The sequence below is a fragment of the Carassius carassius genome, chromosome 8 (genome assembly GCF_963082965.1).
Source record: "Carassius carassius chromosome 8, fCarCar2.1, whole genome shotgun sequence".
Classification (NCBI taxonomy): domain Eukaryota; kingdom Metazoa; phylum Chordata; class Actinopteri; order Cypriniformes; family Cyprinidae; genus Carassius; species Carassius carassius.
In genome coordinates, this window is record NC_081762.1 from 15,552,231 (window position 1) to 15,579,806 (window position 27,576).

General features: G+C 37.1%; 1 protein-coding gene across 1 annotated transcript in view; it reads right to left on the reverse strand.

Moving 5' to 3' along the window:
• Window positions 1–525: 525 nt before the first annotated feature.
• The window catches only part of cdk6 (cyclin dependent kinase 6), a 39,231-nt gene continuing 12,180 nt past the window's right edge, over window positions 526–27,576 (reverse strand). The window contains exons 4-8 of the mRNA XM_059556451.1: window positions 25,771–25,938; window positions 11,446–11,555; window positions 5,763–5,813; window positions 5,528–5,663; window positions 526–4,935 (exon numbers count right to left, since the gene is read on the reverse strand). Coding sequence (XP_059412434.1) covers window positions 4,786–4,935; window positions 5,528–5,663; window positions 5,763–5,813; window positions 11,446–11,555; window positions 25,771–25,938 — 615 coding nt within the window. The 3' untranslated portion in view covers window positions 526–4,785. The remainder of the gene's footprint in view (window positions 4,936–5,527; window positions 5,664–5,762; window positions 5,814–11,445; window positions 11,556–25,770; window positions 25,939–27,576) is intronic.

Consider the following 27,576-nt stretch of genomic DNA (forward strand, 5'->3'; position numbering starts at 1 on the left):
ATAAGAGACTTCAATTATTTTTAAATAACACACAGACACAAATTACCGATCCCAAACTTTCGGTAGCGTGTCATAAAATGGCCAATTTTTGCCTGAACGTAAGTTTTTACAAGTGATTACTTGTTTGTACAACTATAAAAGCTATTGTTCTGTAGTATCTGATATGCTGCTAATATACAGCACTCCAGAAAAAAACATAAAAATACAACAACAAAAAAAGGGGGCATATGCACTTAAAAAGACAGGCCTGATTTTACCACAACCTTGAGAGGAGGAAGTCCCATATTGTAGATTCTTCCCATTGCTACTACAATGACTTGATATTTACTAATTGATACTTACTGTGGGATTTTATCATCATTTATAATAGACTATACTTCCTCTGTAACACTTGCTGTGACCCAGGCTTTATTAAATTACCCATTTTATTTAAAGTAAAATAAAACAATTATCCATGTGGGAAGTTTGAGACTTAGAGAAGCGTTTTGTTCTCTCTCAACACAGAAGTCAATTTCACAACCCAGGTTTACACACTGTAATATTTATTTTACAAAAATACGAAAACATCAGGCAGATACAGATATAACACAAATGCGAAAGCAGCTTTTTTTTCTCAATGGCAGCAAATTGGAATCTTTAGGTGGGCCAGTTTAATAAAACTCACACAGGAGCCAGAGCCTAAGACAAACATTAGCAGCAAAACCAGTCCAGATTTAAAAAAAAAAAGAAAACAAAAAAAAAATCCTACCACATCTCATTCACCCTTTTTTAAAGAAAAGAAGAAAACAAAACTAATATGGTCCTATAAGGGAACAATGACCAACACTCTCATTTCAATTTGGTTCTTGCAAAAATTTTACAATTCTTTGCACTTTACTGACAACAGTAGCTGAATGAAATGAATTTATTAACAAAGCATCTGCTTTAAATGAAAGAATGTGCTGTTTTAACAGAAAAACATAGCTTTAAAGAGATTAATTTTGAACTGAATTTCAGTATTCAATCATAAAAAAAGATGATACATTCTACTAACTATATGATTAACCATCATTGGACTAATCATGACTAGATGAACTTGACAAGACTTTTTAAACAAAATTAACGTCATATGCATGTGATCTACAGTACATCAACATGTGATTTCATTGCTTAAAAAATATAGATGCTAAAGCAGAAGAACACAAACTGATTAAGCAATAGAAATACATACAGCTGAACAAGACTTTCAATCAAAGCGTTGATTTAAAAAAAAAGTTACATTTTCATGTACACATTTTTCCATCCCCACATCTTACAACAAATGCTGACAACATAAAATGCCAAATAACAATTAAAAATATACACCACAGATAGGGTGCTTACAAAAAACCTAACTATCCACTGTCTCCAGCCAATGTGGGGAAAAAAGAAAACCCTGACCAACACTTCCCACTTCTAATCAATGTGCACAGTTAAAAAATGGCTAAAGTTATTACTTTTAATGGTTACAGAAATCCATAAAACAAAGAGCAACAAATAAGAAATGTAAAGATATACATATTATGATTATAAGACAGATATATCATAGAACATCAGAAATCATTCCACTCGGTTTACATATTTTTTAAAGAATAAGTAGAATGAACCAAATACATTTGATGCAGTCTAAAGTGATATAACACTTGATTATCAATGAGTAAAATATAACAAAGCTGCTGATAAAATAACATTAAAGACTTTCATTACACACTGTCTGTGCAGCAGCTAAACAGAATGAAAACATTGTGCACATTGATTAGAATATGTATTCATGGTGGATGATTTAGCATATTACATTATTAGAATCTAATGGATAGAAATTTCCAGCTTAATGATTTTTTTATTCAAAGTATTCTCTGTCTGGAGAACATTATAAATTATTTAGGTCATAATGGGAAGACATGTAAAACTGGTCAAATATAATACAAATGAAATTCAACAAAATGAAACCAAAATATAATAATAGAATATTTCAAAAGACACTTTTATTGTTACTGTCCCCTTGGGAACAAGTTTGCCTAATTGATAACAGTTGTTCAAGTCTGCAGTGACACGAGGCATAGCACCATTAGCTCATCGCTGTCCAATCACAAATTTGAGTATTATATTGACAGAATGCCTTCTGAAGCATTACAGCCAACTAAACAAAAGACAAAATGTCAATAAATAAGAACAAAATGTAGGGAGCAAAACATTATGTACCAATCTCCAGCAATTTCAAGCAGTCTCAAACGTAATTTGCTTCAAATTTTCAAATAGATTTTGAAAATGACTAACTAAAGCAAATCATTTCAAACAACAACAACAAAAAAGAAAAAAAAGAAATCAACAACAGATTCCCTAAAGATGAAAACAATCATGGGGAAAAGCACTGAGATGGACGAATATAAAAGGTGCTATTTTTTCAGCATAACATCACACAAAAAATCTTAATCCAACACTAACAAGAATGGGTCGTACATTCGAAAGCCTAACATTTAATACATTTAGAATGTTAAAACACTATGAAGCTTAAAAAACGGATTAGTTCTATTCAACACCCACAAACGTAAAGGCATACGGTTACATTGGTTTACATTATTTGATATCTAATGCCCTCTGAAATCACCAGATCCAATCACAGACTTATCTAGAGGAGGGTAAAGCTGTGCCGGCTTAACGTCAGTTCAGTGGAGATGTTAAAAATCATTTGTTAGACTGATGCATTGAGACATTGATCAGAGAATATTTGTGAAATCAAACATCTTAACAGTACAAAAGTTGCCGCACGACAGTGAACTAACACAACAAATATAATATTAATATTATTAATAATAATATTATATAAATAAAAAAAGAACAATAAATGCTCAAATGACCAACTGTATGTTTCATTACCTCTTCAAATTTATGGAAATGCAAGTGAACCATATAAATAACCCAATACTATTGTATCCGGATAGCACTGAGACCATAATCAATAAGGATTACTGTGAACTTAATGATTCAACTAAAACCTGAACCCTTGTTGTATCTAAAACTAGCCATAAATAGACCTGAGCATGGAATGCGACAGAATGAGTTTACCGATCCTGAGAAAATGAATCAAGCATCAGTGCTTGAAGGGATCGTTCACCCAAAAATGAACATTCTTTCGTCATTTTCTCACCCTCATGTCTGCGGTACACAAAAAAGACATTTTGAGTCTCAGTGTTTGTTTTTGCCCATACAATGCAAATCAACGGTAACCAAACCTGATTGGCTGCCAACATTCCTCAAAATATCTCCTTTTGTGTTCCACTAGAAGGTTTGGAGAGACATGAGGGTGAATAAAGTGAACTATCCCTTTAACTGTGTGAATGTTTTGTAGTACTACAGTGCCTGCCTATAACTCCTCATCAAACAGCTTCACCTGGGATCGCCAGGCTAAATGCTAAATTCTGAAGCAGCGTCCTTCATTCCTCTCCACATGTTCGTCACACGCTAAACACGAAGGCACTGAAAGCAATCCATCTAGCAGACTTGGTGCACTTTTTGTGATGATCTATCCAGACAATTAAGTGAAACTGGAAATGGAAGGATGTAGCCTTGCGTGTAAAGAAAAGAACCTGGACTTAATCAATGGATTCTACATGGGATTATACATTACTCTCCGAGCCTGGAACGAATCTCACCTTGAACTTAACACTGACCAACTCTATAGCTACTTTTACTATACTTTCATAACTACGCGCTAACGCTTTCATAGATGTATTTCTGTTATCCATCTCAGTTGTTTCTGCTCTAAATCAAGCCTAAATTCAACATGCAACCCTGTGCGGGTCATCCTTCGACTACGTCTCGCCACTAAATCCCTGACGACAGGGTGAAGACTGTTTGGTATACATATCAACGAGTTTTCTACAACAACCTACACCTTCAAGTTCACTAAAATTAAGACATAAAATGTCAACAATCAACACTGACATAATAAAATAAGTGAACAGGATGTGTAATTCATATTGAAGAAAAAAAAATACAAGTACATTATAATGTCAAGGAAATATGGTGTTAAATAGTGCTTCAAAGCGTTTGGTAGCTCTGTCCTGGACGATTCAGGTGACACCAGGATGTTTGCGACGAAATGCTATATTAAATAGAGCACTAGAGTGTCTGTGGTTATGCAGTCTTCAAAAAACGTCACACGAGGAGATGTGTCCACGCTCTCCAGCTTGAACTGCGAAGTAACAACGTGATGGGAAAACAATACAAAAAAATCCTCCTGGCCTGTGACTGAGAGGACTTTGGAAGCTCAAAAAAAAGAGAAGGTAATTAGTGAAGGTGTAAAATAAGAGGTTCCGCTCAACGGGCCTGAATTTGCAGTAGTTGTGGTTCTACATTTGCTTAATCCATGTGAGTCGGACACGGTCCCACGTAAGACCTTGCTGTTTTATGGCAGTGATGTGCAGCTAAGACTCAATTTAGACCTTTAGATTGCATTGATGCAAACAGACAGACGATCTCTGGCAGTGTCATAATGCGGCTTCAGATACAAGAAGCACATTTTCCTCTGAGCAGACAAACTTCCTTTGAGGAAGGTGGGTGGGAGACGAGAGCAGCTTCTGATATTGTTTAACACATAATTCCAGGCAGCATGTTGTTGATCCATATTAACTGGCAGTAGTGAGGGCAAAGACTTAACACGATCGACCAATAGTTGCGGTGATATTTTTGAAAGCAGCATGTAATGTTATGCTATGAAAGACTAGCTCCTAGGGGATCTTTGTTAAGAGTTGGAACCACATCTTTTCAAGCAGCTCTCTCCTCCAGGGAGGACTTTTTGCTGGGGAAGGGTTGAGCGTACAGACTCTTGCTGGTGCTGTCCAGACTCTGGAAGTATGGGTGAGACAGTGCATCGTAAGCTGATATCCTTCTGGAGGGGTTAAATGACAGGAAACGCTGTGCAGGGAGGAAACAAGAAAAGAAAACAATAAGTAAACACAGTCTATGGTACTTTTATATAAAAGTCATGTGATATCTGTGTCCCTTATATAAAATGACTTTTTTAAAACAACACACACAGACACTCTATATACTGTTATAAAAAAAAATAACACAATGCAATTTATACAAGTTTAAGATAACACAATGCAATTTATTTACAATAAAATGTGGACCTAGAGCACAAAAGCAGTCTTAAGTCGCTGGGTATATTTTTAGCAATAGCCAAAAAAAAAAAAACATTGTATTGGTCAAACTTATAGATTTTTCTTCTATGCAAAAAAAAAGGATATAAAGTAAAGATAATGGTCCATGAAGATATTTTGTCAATTTCATATCCTAAATAAATCAAAGCTTAATTTTTAATCAGTAATATGGATTGCTAAGGACTTCATTTGTACAATTTCTAAAGGTGATTTTTTTCAGTATTCTGATTTTTTGCACCCTCAGATTCCAGATTTTCAAATAGTTGTATCTATTCATAGACTGTCATTCTACAATAAGTGTCAAAAAATGTAAAATATCTTCTATGTTGATATCTGCTACTTACAAGTAAAAGTGATTTGCCCAGCTCATCCATGTCAGGCACCAGGTCCTCTATTGGCTGGGGAGGACGAGGGGAAAAGGCACTCTGTGGCAAGCCCACCTCCTGTGGCCAGTCCTCTGGAGAAGGGACCCCCACCACACTGCAATATCATAATCAAAACAATCAGTTATTGCAATTTTAATTACATCTCAATGCAGCCTTATTGAACACAATTCTAACAATTTATTATAGTACTTACTCAAAAATCTTGCCTAACTGGTCAACATCAGAGTTCCCACGGAAAAGAGGTCTGAAGAAAGAGAAAGGAGAAAGATTGCAGTTAATTAGAAAAATAACTTAATTAGTTAAAAATAAATTAATGAGTCTAAATGAAACTTAAATACTGAAATTCATAAATGAACCTAAATTGAATAAGTATAAAATAAAATGATTAATTTAATGAAAATAAAGATATACCAAAACAGACTTAAATAAACTAAATAAATAAATCTAAAATAATCCTGAGTAAATTATAAATAAAAGCAGAACTTAACTAATATTGATCAATCCAACTGAAATGAATCAAACTAAAATAAAAAAAAATAAAACACCTCACACCTCAAATAATGAGTAAATCGCTTCACATATATCATATTAAAGACTGCAGGGGCAGTCATAAAACAAAGGTTATGTGTTTAGATATGCTCTTAATTCTGCAATAATCATGAACAGTCTCCTGAGTCCTGCCTGTCTTCTAGAAGTGAAGGCGGTAAAGAGAAAGAAAATCCTTATAGCTTTCACTGTACAAATAAGGCCCTAAAGCCACATAACAGACATTGGTCCACTGTATGTGTGTTGTTTCCTGGCCAGCATGAGGCTGAGAAGATCTGAGGGCTTTTTCAGCACATGCATGGAGTCCACCCGCCTGCACCACTGCTGGTGCCTGTGGCTTCAGTCCACTCAGGACACCCGTGGGCGGGCATGCTTCCCTTGGCATGCACACATATTCCAGGAGCCACAAGCCCAGGCCTCAGTCTCCGAAACACACCACACAGAGTAAAAGAGAGCGAAAAAAGCTATTTATCCCCACCGTCTGCTTTTGCTCTCCACATACCTCTATGTGAGACAGCAAAAATGACAGAACAGAAGCACAGAAATAAAGATATATGTTATGAGCTAAAATAAGCTCACTATCAAAGCGTTAGGTCTTTCACTAAGCAGCAAAAACTGCACTCGTAATTCCCCCTGCTGCCACCAGATGTTGCCCAACAGCAAGACAAGCGCAACCGCTCTTTATTTACAACCACATGGAGCCTCAACTTGATCTCAACTAGACAAAGAGCCAAACCAGAAGTGAGCATGTGCACGTTTACTTACGCCTCCATGATGTTCAAACACCCTCAAGACTAATTTAAAGATTAGTGAGAAACGGACAGACAAACGTCTGCATATTTTTCAGAATGAAGAATGTGACTTGCACTTTTCAACTTACACCTACTATACAGAGGCGTCTTTGTGCGGCTAAGATGCTGAACATTCTTTGCAGGTGAGACGGACGCCTCGGATGCTCCCGACCCCTTTCACATTGAACCCACTTGTTAAAAAGAAAATTGCCATTACCATGCCTTTCACATGCCGCATCAACTGCTGAAGCCCTCAAAGGCAAAGTCAGACCCGAGCAGTTAAATAAGACAAAAGCCGTTCTATTTTCTAACAGCGAGCGGTGGGGGAAAGATCTCACCTAAAGCAGTGTCATGCCAAAACAAGTATGGCTGAAAATCTCTAAAGCACATTCTGCCTTCCCTTGGGCAACTTTTTAGTCTGAATGAATTAGTGGCTTTTTGCACAAGGCAGACATTATGCCGGGGCAGAGGCTTCCTGAGTGAGTGGGCACAAGCAGGCACACACCAGGCCAGTACACGCAGTCTGGAGTCACGCTCCAAGTGCCAATGTCTCTATCCACATTCCACCCGCTCGACCTCTGGAATGCATCGGTGTATCTGAATCGGTTAACGCTCGCTCGCCGGAAAAAGTGTGAGTAAATGACCAATAATAGTGCCCACAATACAGAAAAGGAAAACTTTAGTTTATAACACTCTTGCAAGATTCTTGGAAAAGTGCTCTGTGTGTTCATGTTGGTTTCATGTGGTTCAGGAAAAACTTTTTAAGAGAAATGGCCATTAAATGTGACCAACAATTCATCAATATTAAGCATTGACGGGTTATTGCACCATATTACTTTTAACAACCTGAACTAATAGACTTAAAACATGATAATAAAAATAATAATACGTTTATGCCAAATTACTCAATACAAAATACTTACAGTACTTAAAGTGATAGTTCACCGAAAAACAAAATTACCCCACGATTTACTTATGCTACGCCTACGTCATCCGCTGCAATCTTGTCTCCGACTCTGAAAACTAGAAATTAATGTTTCACAAGTTTTAAATATGGATATTTTTCTTACACCGATGCATTACTTTGCTTATGAAGGCATTTATTACCCCCTGGAGCTGTGTGGAGCACTTTTTATGATAGATGGATGCACTTTTTTGGTCTTAAAAAGCTCAGCCCCCTTTCACTGCAATTATAATGCTTGGAAGAGTCAGGACATTTTTTTTAAATAACTCCGATTGTGTTCATCTGAAAGATGAAAGTCATATACACCTAGGATGGCTTGAGGGTGAGTAAATAATGGGGTCATTTTTTATTTTTGGGTGAACTATTCCTTTAATAAAAATTTTAGCTTTGACTATGAATTTCAGTTTGGACTTTGATACATAAACATATCATAAATATACATATTTGAGCTATTCAATTATGGTAAAAATCATATTCACTGTCATTTTGGTCAATACTGAGATTTTCTACCACAATTACTCACTGACTTTTGGAAACATTAATTTATTAAAAGTTTTTATTTATGTCTTTTTATTAATGGATTTTCTTTAAGTATAATCAAACTGAAAAACAAATAAAAAATAAATGATTCTTATTCTTATTGTTATTTATATATTTTATGCAGTACATCTACTTTTTTGTGAGAGCAGCTTTAGGTTGTGAAATAAGGACCTGAAAGCCATCACACATTGACTCTTCACACAATATGCACAACCCTTGTAAAAGCGGAATGTTAAAAGCAGTTTGTGTCATTCAGAAACACACTGACTGATCACTACATCCTCCAAGAGATACAGATACAGACTTGCATAAAGTATGTTAAACTTGCATTGTGAGCATCAAACAAATAAAGATCTTTTATAAAACCAACAAAACAACAGGTAAAATTTGTCAAAGGCCCACATTACACAACCATCCCCAGGAAAACAGCGTTCCTTCGACTCTTAAACAAAGCCATTCAATATGTTGCTGGCTGAGGTGCTCTACATCTTTATAACTCTCAGGTGAATCGAAAACCTCCATTACTGGAGTTGGCACGTACAGCGAGGTGCACTTCTTAGACATCAGAGGAGAAACCTGGTCCCAGGTGCCCTTTAATCTGCAACAGGTGGCCTTTTAAAAAGCATTCTTAATCACCTGCAGGAGGAGAAAAGGTGTGCTAGTAGCAGCAATAAAAGCCCCCCTTACCCTTCCACCCTCAGGCACTCGTGGAGGCTTGCCAGAAGCCCAGCACAGTGGCGTTTTATGGCACATGGCTTTAGAGAGTGGAAACCAAACATTTGAATGGATATAACTACTGTTTTAGGTTTCTATAGTAATTAACAAACGCAAAGCCATTATTAAAACACGTCGTCATGTGCACAAAACTAATCATAACTTTCCTATCTGAAAGTTTCCTATAAGATTATCGTATTAAGCACTGAGTCAGCTAATGTTTATCTACTGATCCTGTAAAGCAAACACCATCAATGGATGGCGGAAGGGGCGGACAGGTGGACCTGTTAGAATGTGAAACACAGGATGTGTGTTAAAGTGTGTCCGTGCTCGTGTGTCTGTGCTTTCCATTACAAATCTCCCTCTCTTCTTCCGATTATGCACTTGTTATGGCGCGTCAGGAGAGAAAAACATCGGCCCACGCAATTCCCCCCAGCAACCCGAGGAGGGGCCGTTAATTCAACATCATCAACAGGGAGGAATGGAATGTGGCAACAAAGTATAAACAAATATGAGCTTTTTCCTCGCACAACTCTTTTGAAAGCAGTGCTTTTTTGGCACTTAAAGGGATAATTCATCCAAATATGGAAATTTGATGTTAATCTTCTTACCCCCAGATCATCCGAGATGTAGGTGACTTTGTTTCTTCAGTAGAACACAAACAAAGATTTTTACCTGAAACCGCTGCAGTCTATCAGTCTTATAATGTAAGTGGATGGGAATCACGGCTAAAACATACAATAAAAATCGATTTACTCAATGTCAGAACTGTTAGAACTCTCCTGAGCATGTCCTGTTGTGTGCATTCTTAGCAGCAGGCTCCTGAGGCATCTTCTTCTTCTTGCTTTACGGTGGACTTATAAGTACATTACCGCCACCTATCTCTCAAATAGACCATTGACACTCTATCTACAATCTCAATTAGGAGTGTCAATGGTCCATTTGAGAGATAGGTGGTGGTGCACTTATAAGTCTGTGATCCGCCATAAAGAAAGAAGACGCCTCACGCGCCTGCTGCTGAAAAAGCGCCAACATAACGACTTTGTTGCTAGATTTAACAACTTTTCATTAGACAATGTCGTGATTAGGATTTTAGTGCAGATTAATATCTTTGAGAGCTGGTTATGTAGTTTTAATGGACCGCGTTTCAGTCATTATAATATTCATTCCGTTGTCTGAAAACAGAAACATTAAAATGCAGTACATGAGCACAGGGAGGCAAGAGAATACGGCGCACTTACATCATGAATATGCTATGACGTCATCTAGAGACATTTGGCAACTTTTCAAGCTTGGTTTAGCTACTTTCCGTTAAATAAAGTTGGCAACACTGCGTTCACTACATGACAAGCTCAGGGGAGTTCTAACAGTTCGGACATTGTGTGAATCAGATGTTAAAAAAAATATATAAATACTGTTTAGTTTCTTGCACAAACCAATAGTTTTGTGTCTTTACACATCAATGTATCGTCACGAGCCGCAGGGTTTAATTTGGTTTTGTTTGTGTATTTTTTTTTTTTGTTTTATTGTATGTTTTAGCCGTGATTCCCATCCACTTACATTATAAGTGTGATAGACTGCAATGGTTTCAGGTAATCAAATTTTCTTTTTTGGGTGAACTATCCCTTTAAGACGATTAAGATAGGTGACCGATTTAATAAGAGAAACTTCTTCCTGGGCATCATCAGTATTCTCACTAAAAATAAGAAATTAGTTCTTTGTAGAATTCTTGTGGAGCATATGTAATGAATCTTAAGTTTTCTCTTTTAAGAACCTTAAAGAAATAGAATATTTGTAATGCACTACAAAGTTGGTGAGGTAGAAGCCACAAAGAAAGAACTGTTGAACCGTTAAATCCTGCTGTCACTGCATTGAGCAGCTTTAATAAATGTGTCAGTGCTGAGTTAAGCAGTTGGAAAGATTCGTTAAACCACACACAGATGAACGGATCAGGTCTGTTGTGCCTGTCACAACCACAGTGACAGTTTTTCTTTTTTTTATGTCCGTTTTAATAACCTCAGCCTCCTGCAAAAATCAGATCAGATATAGTATGGACCTAAATAATAAATTTCTTCTAAATTACATTTTATCTTTTCGCTTTCTGTTTTTTCTTTTCCTTTTTTTTAATACCATACAACATACAACCATAAAATACAATATAAAAATATAGTGATATAGTTTCTTAAAACGATCAATTATTTATAGACTCAAGGGAAATCAGAACTCTTATTGCTTCCTCAGTTAACTGAGCATCACACATCAGAATCCTCTATTTTACTTTGTTTTACAGTCAGTTACACAGTGATACTGAGCAAACTTACCGCCGCCTGAACATCTCAGCAAAGATGCAGCCGACACTCCACAGATCCACAGGAGTAGCATAGCTGGACTGAAGCAGCACTTCAGGAGCACGATACCATAACGTCACCACCTGCACACACACGCACACACAAATAATTATTAGAAAAATAAGTACACCAGATATGCTCATTTACATGAGCTTACTAGCCATCCTTGATGTAAACTGGTAAAAGACACTCATCTTTATATTCAGTGGCTATTCTTTTAGGCATTGTATTACATAATTGTTTGGAATCACATCAGAATGAAGCTGGCAATGTCCACATGAGCGCTTGTTCAGTCTCTATATTCTATCTCTACTTCTAAACTGACTTCACTGACCAAACAAATACATTCTACAGCCTCAAGGAGGCCAGGAAGACTCAGTATACAGGATACTGCTGTTAACAGCTACAGTAGGGAGAGCCTCCAGACAAAACTCAGTGACCCTGCTCTAGGGTGGACGGCTTCCAGGTGCTTTCCCTCCTCAGTGCTCTCTCGCTTTCCTCCCAGTAGGCTCTGGGCCCAGAAACCCCCAGGCTTTTCAGCCAAATCAGTCAGGCTCATGTTTGTAAGCAAAGCCTGGAGCGTATATCAGTGACTTGTATCCTAAAACGTGCAGTGCTCGAGGGTACGCCAGAGGAACTGAAGGAAAAAGTGTCATCCTTATGGCGAAACAGAATCAAACTGACATGAACGCTGTTTATTTCTTGGGTTACAAGTGTAAGAAACATCAATTCAATTTAGTTTACATCTATACTTATCTTACCATATACAGTAAAACAAAAAAATACATGGTTTAACATCATATTATATGTAGTTTTATTGTAAAATACTGTCAAATATATGGATTTTGAGAGTAAAGATTTACTTTTTGAACAGCTAAAACCTTGCATATTAAATCTTAAGGTTAAAAAAAAAAAAATTAAAAATATACGGTACTTAATAAAATATACCGTATAATAGGCACCAATATGTCATCCTGTAATAACTGAAACATTGTCACCGGATTTTTTATGGTGCATTTCTTGCAACCACAGCTGTCTTTTTTTATTTTTTATTTGACAGGATATTTTTTCAGTGTATAAAATATATAGAATGTTCTTTCAATATAACATCTTAGGGTCTTTAAGCTACGGCCAACTACAAACACAACAGTGAATCAGATTTAGACATTTAAACGATGAGTTCATCGTCAGCTTGAATTGAATGCAAATCATTCTAATTCAGTATGCAAATCATTCTAATTCTAAAAGTCAATGACTCATTCATGTTATAATAGTTGCGGTGCAAAATATGTTCACGTTTTTCGTGTGTATAACAGACTATATTTAGTGAGGGGACCGCATTTGATGTGTTGACGCGTTTTCGTTTAAGTCTTCCTGGTTTAGTGGAAATGGGGAGGAAGTTGAAATAAAAGGATGAAGCATTTTGGCCCCTTTGTTGCCATGTGACCACAGCAAAAGTACATAGCATATTCTAAAATAGATTCTTCTGGGGAATTTCACTTCATTAGGAAAGTGGTTTTCTATTTTTGACTTTTAGAAGTGCCAGATCAGACACATATTGACTCAAACCAGTTGACTCCGACTCAAATTCGTTTACAAGCAAGCATAAAAAAAACACTATGATAAAGGACAGTATAACGTTTATATTGGCTCATTTAAATGCCTCCTACAACACTGAACTCTAAAGACTTCTAAAAGCCCATTTTGACTGAGTCGAACAAGAACAACCATTTCAGAAGACCAGTCTGCAAGCCCAATCTGACTCTATCATCTTCAATCCAAATATTCGGTCTCAGCTGAGCTTGTTAACTGCACTGAAACACACTCTAAGCTTATCAAAATGTGCACTACCAAAGTAAAAGAAAAAAAAACGTACGCTGCTTGACTTCTAGGAAGAACCACATACAGCCACTAACTGATGCTCAAGCTGAAGTGTATCCGCTCCTATGACAGTGTTAATAAAAGGCCACACCGCAAGCGAACACACGCACTCGCTGGTGCGCACAGCATCTCACTAGCTGGCTCCAGCTCAGCAAAGGTTAAGATAAACTGCAGTGATTAAACACTGTAAACCCCTTAAAAGTACAAGACGAACTGACTGATAGCACTTCAGCATTATTGTAGCAAGGTGCATGATAAAACGCAACGCATTCTTAAAATGTCAGAATGCATGCAAGAGCCGTGGTTTTCTTCGATGTTTCTCTCATGGGTGACGCTCGAAGATGGCTACAGCTTGTGACATTTACCCACAGAGTTCCTCTGTTAATTCTGCGCATGCAACAGTCTGCATCATGACACCAATAGTAGCACACACAAGTGTACTCGCATCACCTCAGCTCACGTCAAACGCGGAATGTATGTCATCGTGGCTGTATCCTATGACTTCAAAGAATATGCATGTAGCTTCTGACGTAAATTAAAGACGATTCGCAGAAAAAGAACCGCTTCATCGTCATATTACCATTAATTAACCAACAGCACAGAGATACTACTGTACACGTAAGATGTAGCAAACTGAAAGCAAGTTATGTAAGTCTTGGAAGATTTCATCTGAGATTTACTCGTTTCATCCTGCAGCGGGTAACGGAATTAAAAAGTTCTACCAATCTATAAGCAGTACTTTTAGGTGCCTAAAGATGTTGCATACAATAGACAACTTATTGGAAAAGTTTTTTCACAAATTGCTCAATGTGGTGCTGTTGAATTTATGCTTCCATTTTCTGCTGTCACACCTGCCATTTTTAGTGACCACCAAGCAAAACACCTTATCTTAATGTTTTCTGACGGTAGGAGATTTTATATAGAATTATATTTTTATATGAATATTTTTTTCAGCAGGGACGCTTTCAATTGATCAATTGTGGCAAAAAAAAGATATATATATAAGATAAAAAAATGTATATATATATATATATATATATATATATATATATATATATATATATATATATATATATATATATTAGAGCCCGACCGATATATCGGCCGATATGAGCTAATTGCATTTAAATCGGCATCGGCGTTTATAACGGCCGATGAAACATGAGAAACAGAGTCTCATGCTTCACTCATGTTATGAGTGTTGCATAGTTTGCCCACCAGAGGGAGCTCTGCAACTCCCCAGTTGACAACAGCGCCAGAAATCCACTACAGAGGAAAGCTATCAGCCAAGCCACAGGAGGTGCACTCTTTTGACGGTGAGTCTGTCGTTCGTCATGTGAAATGATTGTAGATTTAGTTCATACACTGTATATAAAAACAGTGTGGTAGTTCTAGCTAACGGTCCTATCATTATCACTTCTAAATATTCTGTAACATCACTTACAGCCGCTAATGCATTGCTATATTAGATTAGTAACAAAGCTAATACCATGTTTATCAGTGGAAGAGCGCGAACGTTAATAAGAGGTCAAACTATAACTATAGCGTTTAACTTATTCTAATATATCTGCAGATAATATATCTAAATATATCTGCACATAATGGCCGCGTAACTGTGGCAGGGGGGCGCGTGTACTCAATGACTAGAAGTTATGTACAGCGTGCCTCGAAAAAACAACAACTGTTACGTTACTCTAACGCTAATATAGCTTCCTTTTTTAGCAAGCCCCTTAAATGCTTGCTATTAACTTGTTTGAAGGTGGTTCTTCTTAAAATTGACAGCGGTGTGTTCATGACACTAACATTAACCATTCAACTTCGAATTGATTCCGTAATCTTCCGGTAATAGTAGGCAAGACGATGTTTTGATTCAGACTGCACAAAGAGAAGAGAAGATGTACGGGTCCGTTGTGAATGTGTCTGTGAGAGCAAATATAGTGTAGTTACAGTAGCTGCGTCAGAAATGATTAAACCAGAGGGGACATGTAAATAAATGTGAGCTGAACAAGCGCTTTTTTTCTTTTTTACATATTGTTTCAAAGCAACTTTACAGACATAACAGGAAAATGTTGTAATAATATTGTTAAATATAAGTAGGTAATAGGTCATACCTATTGCTTGAAAAATAAAAAAATATATATATTTCTAATTTTTGCCTATGTAGGAGATCCCAGTTTATTATTATAATTCTAATGATGACATAAGTAATGATACATGGTGATATTATTAATACACATGCTTATTCTTTCTCTGTCTCTCTTTCTGCCTACAGATGGCTGAAAAAGGTGAATGCTGTAGCAGCAAAGTGTGGGACTACTTCTGCAAATACTTTAACTTTAGTATTATAATTTATTTACAGTACACACACAGACTGTTAAAACCAGCTTCAACTGGAAGAAAGTAAAAGTGGTAAATGTTTAAAACCAGACTGTTTTTTGATCATTAAAAAAATATATACTTTTGATGTGCAATTGTTTATTCATTGAGACTGTAATCTAAGGCTTTTTTTTTACCATAATCCCTTCTGGAAAATGGTTTATACAGCCCACATACATAGAACAGGCAGATATTTTGCTATTGAATGTTGTGTAAGTGCAGTTTATAGGAAATGGGTCTAATATCCAGTTTATTTTTAAAATCAAAATATCGGCTTATAAATCGGCTCTTTTCGAGTTAATATCGGCATCGGCCCCAAAAAATCCATATCGTTCGGGCTCTAATATATATATATATATATATATATATATATATATATAAATGCTGTTCTTTTTAATTTTCTATCAAAGAATCATTAAAAAAAAAGAATGTATCGGTTTTCCACAAAAATATTAAGCAGCACAACTCTTTTCAACATCAATAATAAGAAATTCAGTACCAAATCTGAATGACATTTGAAGAAAGTAATGGCTGCTGAAAAGTCAGCTTTGATATCGCAGGAATAAACCAAAGTATATTCAAATAGAATAAATTGCAATAGTATTTACAATATTACTTTTTTACTATGTTTTGAACATATAAATGCATTGAGCACAAGAGACTTATTGACTAATCTTACCATCCCCAAACTCCAACGGCCTTGTGCGTGAATACTTGTAAAAATCTGGGTATTAATGGGTTAGCATTTTATCTTTGGATATGGTATGCTTTTTATTTGATTCCAAATTTTTCACAAGATTCCAGTCTGTATACTTTAGATTGAGCATGAATACATGGTAGCATTTAAAGTTTCTCTCTCTCCTCCTCTCTAAGTTTCTAACCGTGCTGGTGCTTGTGTGACAGGGTAGCCTACAGAGGTTTTTCTGAAACTGGCCGCTAATAAAAGGGTCAGATAAAGCAGCTCTGGCTGACTCCAGATTAAAAGAGAGCATTCTGAGCATTCCTATCTGGTGAGACAGTGTGGGCCCTCTCAGCACGAGGAAAACCAAGAAACTCTTCTCCTTGCCACTGACCAAGCATATCCACAACGGCACAGCGGCTCAACTCTTGCACTAGGCCACCCTGCACTCCTCCAGCTCATGCACTCTAGCTCCCATTACCCAAACCCCTCCTTTGATTTACCCCAATAGGTTTAAAACAATAGACACAATGCGATTCAGAATGAGCCTGGCTGATGGAGTTGGCTAGGAGCCTCTGTTTACATTGTCTCTCTCAAAGGAAGCGAAGGATGAAAGGCCCCTTCAACACAAGACGTTCATCCACATTCTTTCAGGCCGCCCCGGACACTTTTAAAGGGGCAAGTCCACCAACTTGGCACAGCACAATTGCCGCTTGCTAAAAATGAGCCTCCATGATGACCCATTATTCAGCTGGTAATAGATCAGTGAGTGATATCATTAGCTAGCTCCTGAAAGCCCTCTGCACACTAACTACGTGTAAAACTGCATACTTCTTAAAACCAACTAATTGGTCGACTGCATAAGTGACTAGTCAACTAATCTGACTTACTTGTATAATTATGCATTTCTTAAGGGTACATTCACATAAGATGTTTAAAAAAAAGCAAGGCGGAGCTCAATGGAATGGAACAGAATGTTATTTATTTATAAAATCTATTTTAAAAATAGACGTTATTGTTAAAATAAGATTAAAATTCAGTTAAAATGTAACTAAAATCAATATAAGTAAAAGTATTTCATATTTTGATGAGCTGTATGGTGCAGAAAGCTTTCCATAATAAAATATTTTAATTATACACTAACAGTTAGACTGAATATACAGGCCCTTTTTTATGTCTGCTGTGCTTGCACACTGAAGTCGTACGGAACAAGCCTTCCTCCAGCCATGTTTTGCCTTGGGACAAGCCATTCTTTGCCTCCCAGTCAAATGGGCTGTACACACTATTACTGTGAAACCCGAGGGTTTTCCCCTAAAAATCAGTTTAAAAATGGCAACAATACAACTAGGTTTGGAGATTGGAGAAAGATATATGAAGGCCCAAGCAAGCAGCATGCATAAACTGTATACAGTAAAAAAAAAACTCCACAACTGTTGCCAAAGTATGCAGAGCTTACAGGAATGCTGTATGGGGCCCTCTCTGAGTGAACAAAGAAAGCACAGTCAGACTCCTTTTCCCCAGCGCTACCACATCCGCACATCATTAGTTGGAAAATTCCTGATATATGCTGTAATGTTTTTTTTTTTTTTTTGCTCTGGTACAGGCATGGCTTTAATATCCAGATTTCATTGGATCCTGCAATGTACCCCCCAAATCAGTCCTCTTTTCCCGGTTGGCCTGCATCCATCGGCCTGTCAACAAAAAGTACTGACAAGGTCCCGGAGCAAGGGTTCAGTGCTCTCTGTGGATCTCTAGCAAAAAAGGTCACACAGGAAATACCAAATAAGACGCTCCCTGTGCATTGTGCTGCACCACTCTTTGTGTGTCTGTTGGTGTTCGGAACCCCCCCTGCTTTTTCCGCTTGATTTTTTTCTCTCTTCCTTTCTCCTTTTTTGAATACCGGGAGAGATATCTAAACATTCCCAGAGTGTGCCGCACGTGCTCTACTGCGTGCCATGTTTTCCTTTTTCCAGACATGCCGCTGCCTCTGAGTCTGTCCAAAGCAGAAGCATATTGTCTGGCAACGAAAAAGGCTTCGCTCAGCTCAAACCAAGACCGGTCTAAAAAAGAATCTGGCGAGATTCATCTGAACCTAAACAATTTTTCATAATTAAGATTTATGTTTTGGACAGAATGTCTTGCTAAGAAACACAACTATTTGGAAAACTCAGCGTGCCAACCCCCCTGCGCTTTTCAAAACTTGTTCCAACGGCAAACGCCCGTAGCTTGTTTCAGCCTGGCTACATTTTTTCCTAAATCTAAGTGTCACGGTCACACGAAATGTTTTATATGAACAAAACTCAAGTGGAAGCCCTAAAGCACATGTGTCCATTTATCTCCTCAAAAGTGTGACCTCTTTTGAAGCGTAAGAGTGGGACTGGGGGTCCTGCCAAGCAATGATGAGAATGTGATCTTGTTCCATCCAGACTTGTATAAATTACTTTCTTCTGTGGAACACAATAGACGATATTTCGAATAATTTGTTCATAAATTGAAAGTCAATGCAGTCCACTTGTTATTTTGGACCCCACTGACTTTCATGGTCTGGACAACAACAGCTGAAACACTCTTCATATCATCTTTTGTGTTCCGTAAAAGAATGTCATACATGTTTGGGGAAACATGCAGGTAAGTAAATGACAGAATTTTTATTTTTAGATGAAGTATCCTCTAAGAAATATTTGATTATCAATAGCTTTATGTTGTCATGACATGCAACAAACATTCCAAACACAAAAGCTAAAATACAACGTACTCTGTTTAAACATGTTTAAACTATTAATTTTCTGTCAGACTTCCAAGTTTAATCTCTGCATCATACTGCGTTTAAAAGGGATGATCTGATTGGATACTGTTGGTTTGCACAGAACAGTTAAAGGGTTACTCCACCCCAAAAATAAGATTTTGTCATTAATCACTTACCCCCATGTCGTTTCAAACATGTGAAAGCTTTTTTCATCTTCGGAACACAAATTTAAGATATTTTGGATGAAAACCAGGAGGCTTGTGACTGTCCCATTGACTGCCAAGTAAATTGCATTGTCAAGGTCAAGAAAAGTATGAAAGACATTGTCAAAATAGTGCATCTGCCATCAGTGGTTCAATCTTCATTTTATATAGCAACGAGAATACTTTTTGTACACAAAGCAATCAAAAATAACTGCTTTATTCAACAATTCATCTCCTCTGTGTCTCTCTACATCACTGTAGCGCCATTTTGGAAAACATCAGCTGCGCTGCAGGGATGCGCTGTTTTTGTTCAAATAACAAAAAAAAATAATACATGTAGAAAACGTATCCTTGTGTCGCTGATGACACAGAGTGTACACTGCTTGCGTTCAACAGATATTCTCCAAAATGGCAGTGATGCAGAGAGTCACAGAGGAGACAAATTGTTCAATAAAGTCGTTATTTTTGTTTTTTTCTATTCTCTTCAATTCATAAAATTCAGATTTATCCACTTATTCCAGATGGATTATTCTGATGATGTCTTTCATAATTTTCTGGACCTTGACAGTGTAATTTACTTGGCAGTAAATGGGGCAGTCACAAGACTCCCGGTTTTCATCCCAAAAATTTTAATTGTGTTCCGAATACAAACAAAGCTTTTATGGGTTTGGAACAACATGGAGGTAAAGTGATTAATGACAAAATTTGCATTTTCGGGTGGAGTAACCCTTTAAGCTGAGCTCAAAATGGAAATCCCACTAAGCATATTCATTTCGTTAAAAAGTGTTGAATAATTTCTGCTGTTAAACAATGAGTCATTTCCCCTGCCCACACGTGTATTGAAACGACTACAGCCTCATTTAGGAATGCCTAGCTTCACTTTCGATCAGAGAAGGGACTTTTAAACACAACAGGTTGTCTGTGCGTCTCTTCCTATTCATGCTCACATTACAATAATTATCGTCTGCAACAGCCTGCTACCAGGAGAGATTAGAAGAGGCATGAAGCTCCGACTGCAAATCTGACCAGATGTCCTTAGTGAGAGGACAGATGGAGTGGACCGTTAATTGCATTATCAGTTTGTTGGACTATGGCCCTACTTGTCAAGCTGTTTGGACAGCCAAAAACGCCTAGCTCATCTCATTTATCTGCCAAAATATGTAGCTACTATCCATGATTGTATGATCAGTCAAGTTGTGTTAACTGATCAAAAAAAGTTGCAAATGTATATCTTTACACATATGAACAATCAAAAATTATACTCAAGTTCCATAAGCAATGTGGTGTCAAAAACTTGTGTCAGATATTGGCTTACTAGCCAGTTTTCAGTGAGTTTATTCACTACAAATCATTTGTTTATACATAAGACCACAATGTTCATGTGATATATGCAGTCAGAAGAATTCAAAATTATAAGTCATAAGTTTTTACATCCTTGAGAAAGATTCTTTAAAAGAAATGGCTCATAAGAATCAGTGATTCTAGATTGATTTGTGCATTTCAGTCAGACTGATTTAAACAGGTAAGTTGAGTTTTTTTAACAATTCATGTAAAGAACAGGCTTGTGAATCAGAGCAATCTGTTTGGGCAAACTGAATCATTTGTGTCGGACTTGTTACTCGTGAGATTAAGTGTCTTTTTGAACAACTCCTTAAAAGAACTAACTCATCAGAGTCATTTTTTTCATGAATCGGACCACACTGTTGGCATGAATTAATCAGCTAGAATGATTTGTAACCGGTTCAAAAGAGTCATTTGTTTGTAAACAGAATCTGTTTCCATGATCCACACAGATTGATTCAGACTGGTATGTTATATGCTTATGAGTATTTTTGAATAAATTATTTAAAAAAAATCCAAATGACAATTTAATTTAGTTTGAACTTTGCAAACATTGATTCAGTTTTTTTCTGATTCAAACTGATTACCCTTGAGTTTGAGTCTTTTTAAAATGATTCTCAATTATTCGTGAATCAGACTACAGTGGTTGCACAATATATTTTTGAAACCACTAAACCCAGCTCACAAAATATGATTTGTTCTTTATGTTAAAAGTTAAATGAATCCTTCTGTAAACTGAAGCCCCCAAACCATTAGATGTCAAATAACACAATCTGCTTCAGATTTGATCATATCCGTCATCCACGGTTGTTCAGTGAAACTCAATCAGCATTAAATTGTGGTATGGTTTGTGTTAGATGATGAGAGTCCAGCAAGCTGTGGTCATTAGGTGATACAAACATACAGGATTCATTCTACCATAAGGGGAAGGAAGTCACAGGGCCCACAGGACTCCCACAGCACAGACTGTTATGAAGTTTGTGGTATGCAGAAAAACGGTTGCAGGAAAAGAGGGATTCTTTTTTTATCTCTGCACAATTTGAGAAGAGATTGTACAGCAAATCTACACAAACCAACCAAACTACTAGCTGGATTCTCATGTGCTTTTGGATCACTTCTGCAGATGGCATCTATTTCTGAAAGCTCTATAAATACATTTTATAAGATGATAAGAGGACCAGACAAACCCATTCACTTTGTTCAGTGCAAAAGATGTTGGAGGTCTTGCAGAAGGAGCATAGTAATAGATTCATGTATGCTTACTTAACACTTAAATGATGTAAAAATTGTATAACAATCAGTCGGATAAATGATCTGAGGCATTTGCCTGCTGTTCCCTAAATCCAATTTCATGAGCAATGCGGTGCACATGATGTTTGCTTGAGCAGGATCCTAATCGCTTTCATGGGACAATCCCAGCTGCCTGCATTTCTACAATAACTCCATTTGATATAAAGGAAGAGGCCGCAATTGATTTCAACCCCATACAGTACGCTAGATTACAGTTTGCATGCATCAATAGTGTCAAGCACAGCTTCTCACTGTACATTGGTTGAGAAACAAGCAACCTAAAGGCTTCCCTGACATGCCTGTACCTACATTTTCGCAAGACTCCAAAACATACCTACACATACAATTTATTGCAGTTTCCAACGGAAATGGATGGACACTAGAGGCAAAAAAACACCTACAACTTTATTCCTTCAAACATTATGATTTCAGGGCAGATTATCAATTGATAAAAACTTATTTTCACATGGTTACACCTCAAAACACTGTTATCCTAGTCCATAATTTGTACATTGAAATGCTTTGCATCACATAGGCAGCTTTTTATGCATGGTTTTTTTGGCATAGTAAACTTGCTCAAATGGCATGGATGTTTCAGCAAATGTGTTTTAATGCAATGTTTTCTGTTGTTAGCATTATCATTTTAGGGTAGGGTTTAGTGTAGGTCACATGTTAATTTCAAACGCAGCAAAGAATTAACCTTTTATCTCCACTCACAGGTCATTTAATTTTGAAACTGCTGCAATTTGTACAGCATCCAGTGTAACTAAACTTTGCAGGATTCACCTTCATCTGTTTCAGATAAAACTGAAAACTGAATGTAATGCCACACCCTGGAGATTTCACTCACACACAAAAAAAAGTGTCGCAGAAATTGTGCAAGAATCAACATTTTTCCAGTAAACTTGGTTTGGAGAAAAAAAACAGAAACAAACATCTAATTCACACAAAAAAAACAAACAGGGAAAAAAGAAAAATTGCTGTGTTTTGTGTCCATGTTTTAGGCTGTCAATCAGAAGAGGACAAAGGCCGCCAAGAGAACCAGAGTCATTCTAATGATCAACAATACTATGGACCCATGAGATTTGTATGGTCAGGCTAATCTCCACCTCTCGCTGCACCCGATGGGTGGTCCATCCAGCCTTCGGTCGCTGGGTTTTTCTCATCTACAAGGCGGGAGCGGAGTGAGAAACCAGTAAAGCTGATTTTTTGCAGCCCCTATTAACATCTTTAACAACAATGATGAAAAGTATACAAGTAGATATGATAAAGCTTAATCACATGATATGTGCACATGATATAAAAACACATAATATTAGGTAAGTACCACCAAACACCGTACAGAAAAACCCCAAAGGGGATATTTCTTTATGCTTCATGCAAAACAGGTATCATTTACTTCATACCAACTGTCTAATTCAACCTCCTCGAGTTGAGAACGGTAGTCTGTTTTGAATCATCGTAATTCTGCAAGCGTTCTGGTGGGCAGTTATGACTCAGCCAAAAGGTCCATTCAGCAGTTCTCAAGTCTTTGAATGTACAGTTTATGTCAGCATGGCAAACTAGTAGCCAACACTGAGTGTTGTCATAGAATGGGGAGCCAAAAAACAAAACTGCACGTCTGCTTTTGCATACACAATAACGACATTCCTGTAACTGCCAAGAGAGAGAGGAAATGGATTTTTTTAGCAGCTTGAAGGGCGGGTGATAGGGGGATTCCAGACACGGGAACATTAATCAGGAGAGCCAGAGAGTCCTTGCTCAGTGTAAGCAACCCTCTGCCTTATCTATCGCCCAATTTTTTCTCCGTTTGTGTGGGGTGTGGTAAAACGGAGGGGATATTTTCTAATGGTAGATTCCCAGGTGAACTCACAGAGACTTACCCGCCCAACGACTTAACAGCCAGAAGCCCCTTATTAAAGAACTGAAACAATGTTTTTTGCACAGCAACAAAAACCACCGAAACCACACAACCGACAGAAGGCGCTGGCAGTCATTCAGAATCTGCAAACTGAATGAGATGTTAAAAAGTGTGTTAACGTAGTATGCTCTTGCACTCCCTTGTGTATGTGACATGGACCAACTATAATTAGATTTAGGTTAAATTTAATATTCGCATCTTGACATCTTAACTAAATTTAAAGATGCAACAAAAAAGCCATGTAAAATACATGCAAAAAAAAATAGCTGCTGACCTAACTTGCACTTTCTCTAAGGAGAGGAAAGGCACAATGTGCTATCTTTTGACATCAGAGCCATCCTCAAGAGAATGTGACTTCAAAGGTTGGCAGGAGGGAATTGACGGGACTTGATTGCCCAGTCTATTTCATCTCAGCTTAGGCTACTTTGTGAGGCCGAAGACATGGGACAGCCTCTGCATGTTTCACTTTACACATTATGTGCTTGTTTTCAGGCACACGTCTGATGAGTAGTCTTTCAGTGCTACACCTGACAGGACATCACCCATATCGGTCTCAAAGGGTCTATTTGTACGTATGATTCCATGTCACACTCCTAAAGCTATGAAGATATCACTTCAGTATACTGTACTTCAGGATACAAAGAGAAATGTTAGAAGGTTCACCTGCTTACATGACAGGATTTCGATCAGAAGGGAATTAAGGCACAGCAGAGAAAAATAACACTACCCACTGGATCTTATACAATGGTCACATACAAAATTAATACAAATCATTGTAAATATATTTATAAATATGTTTTATTTATAAAGTAACTAAAAACTGCTTAATTTTTTTTAAAGATATTCTGTAGAAAGATATATACAATAATACACACACACACACACACACATTTATATAAATAATCAAATATTTATAAAAATATAAAAATATTATATTTTATATTATATTATACAATATACACATACACACAGCCATTCAAAAGTTCGGGATCATTAAGTATTAAAATCAGTATTTTAATATACTTTAAAACGTAATTTATTCCTGTGCAACAAAGCTGAATTTTCTGCATCATTACTCCAGTCTTCAGTGTCACATGATCCTCCAGAAATAATTTCTAATATGCTGATTTATAATCAGTGTTAGAAATGTTAATATGTTAATATTTTTGGAACCTGTGGTTTTTCAGGATTCCTTGATAAATAAAAAGTAAAAAAAAAAAAAATAAAAAAAAATAATTGTTTATTCAAAAAGTTTATTCAAAATATTAATTTTATGTTACAATATACTCTACTATTCAAAAGTTATTTTTCTTTTTAAAGAAATGAATGCTTTTATTCAGAAATTATGTGTTACGTGGATAAAAAGTGATAGGAAAGACTTATATTGTTTGAATAAATGCTGTTCTTTTTTACGCTTATTCATGGAAGAATCAAATAAAAAAGAATCATAGGTTCCAAAAACATATTAAGCAGCACAACAGTTTCAGCACTGATAATAAATCAGCATATTAGAATGATTTCTTAAGGATCCTGTGACACTGAAGACTTGGAGTTATGGCTGAAGAAAATTCAGCACTGCATCATAGAAATATATATTTTACAGCATAATATATAGGAAACAAATATTAGAAATTTAAATAATATTTCACACTATTACAGTGTTTTCTGTAGTTTTTATCAAATACATACAGCCTTGATGAACAAGAGACTTCATTAAAAATCTTACTGATACCAAACTTTTGACAGGCAGTGTAAATGTATGTGTGTGTTTTTGGTGTGTATTTGTGGCATTTTTATGACATCATATGACATTTTTACAAATTTCTGCTGCTTCAGACACTTGTACAACCCCGTTACTCACCACGGAAGTAAGAGCCATCTGAAAGCTGTAGATCCGTGCCAGACCAAAATCAGCCAGCTTGATCTGTCCTCCACTGGTGACTAAAATGTTTTGAGGCTTAAGATCTCGATGAACGACACGGTGAGAGTGGAGGAAATCCAGACCCTGCAGCAGCTGGTACATCATATCCTGCCAAAACAAGACCAGAGTCATTCCAAATATATTTTAATAACCTAAAGTGGATTTAAACAAAATGACTGAAAAGGACTAATATCAAGATATATATGTATGTATGAATGTATGTATGTATGATAATATGCGTGGGGAGGGAAAAGGTGTGCATGTGCCTTTAAACCTAAAGTATGGCAGATGTTGATAACAGACATGTCAGCAGAGCAGGAAAGACACACTGCCTTAAGGCTCCATCCCTGTAGGCCTCTGCTTCCCTGCAGCTGTCCCGGGATCACAGCTAATTGTGAATTGTGTCGTTCTGACTATGGGCCAATATGAAATCAGACCATGACACTGAAACTCAACAAAAACACACACACATACAGACTCACACAAAAAGAAGGTGGGGAGAAAAGACAGCAACTGTCATTTTCTTTAGTGGAAACTGTCGATAATGGTCAAATAGATAAGAAAAAAATAGGGCAATGCGTAACAGGGCTAGAAAAAGTAATCGGGTCGGAGGGCCGAGCGAGAAGCATTTGCTCCCAGTTGCTGCTTGACTTGTTCCAAAGCAGAGGTATCAAGCGGTGGCAGCCTACCCCTGAGAAACCCGCTGCCAAGACCTCACAAGTGACATGGATCTGAGCCCACAGCACTGTTCATTCCCGACCAGCTGGTGAGTGATTAAAACCTCTGAAACAATGGGGTGCACACTCAAGCAGAAAACTGCAAACGGCGTGAGTCAGACCAGGCGAGGGGAAAGGGACGGAGGTCCTCACAATGTGCGCGCTGGGGGCCTGCACTAGGGAACGCGTGTGTGTCAGAGTCAGGCAGCCAGGATAAACAAGGAGCCTTTCTGAATGCCCATCCAGCCATGACCTCTCAGACCTTCAGGCACAGGCAGTTATTCTGGGAGCTCCTAAAACAGCATCACCCCCTACCAGCTCCTCTGTCTTGGCCTAAAATGGCCCATGGTTGGCCCACTTTTGCGTAAGACAAAGGTGAAAAAAACAGGAAAGGTACACAAACTCTTCAGAAGCATGACCCGAGGATAAATACGCATAGGGTTTCCTCCCAACTCCTCCAAACACATATTAAGCAGCGTGTGTACCTTTTATGTGCGTGTTATGTATCCAATTATCATGACAAATGGAGTCTGTGCTCATTATCATTGTTGTTTGTAGAGGGAAATCTGCAGATGGTGTCTTTTAAATGTGTGAATTTGGTAGCTGAATATTATATTATATAATAAACACACTACCATTCAAAAGTCTTGGGTAAGAAAGACTAAATTATTTATAATAACTTAAAATAATAAATAGATTTTTAAATGACTACTACTTTTATACAGAAAGGAAGCATCATAAATCAGTTCTAAGTGACAGTTAATACATGTAAAAACTTAAAGAAAATATTTAGCAGCAAAACTGTTTACAACATTGATAAAAAAAAAGTTTCCTGACCATCAAATTAACATAGTTAGGATGATTTTTGAAGACTGAAGTAATGGCTGTTCTTCCAATTTACCAACCCCAAACCCAAAATGTTGAGTGCATAATTAACCCCAACTTTTCATGTATGAACACAAAGGGTGCTTAATTTGCAAATGAACAACATTCAAATTCTAGAGAATTCTGGGGGTACAGATACCTCATA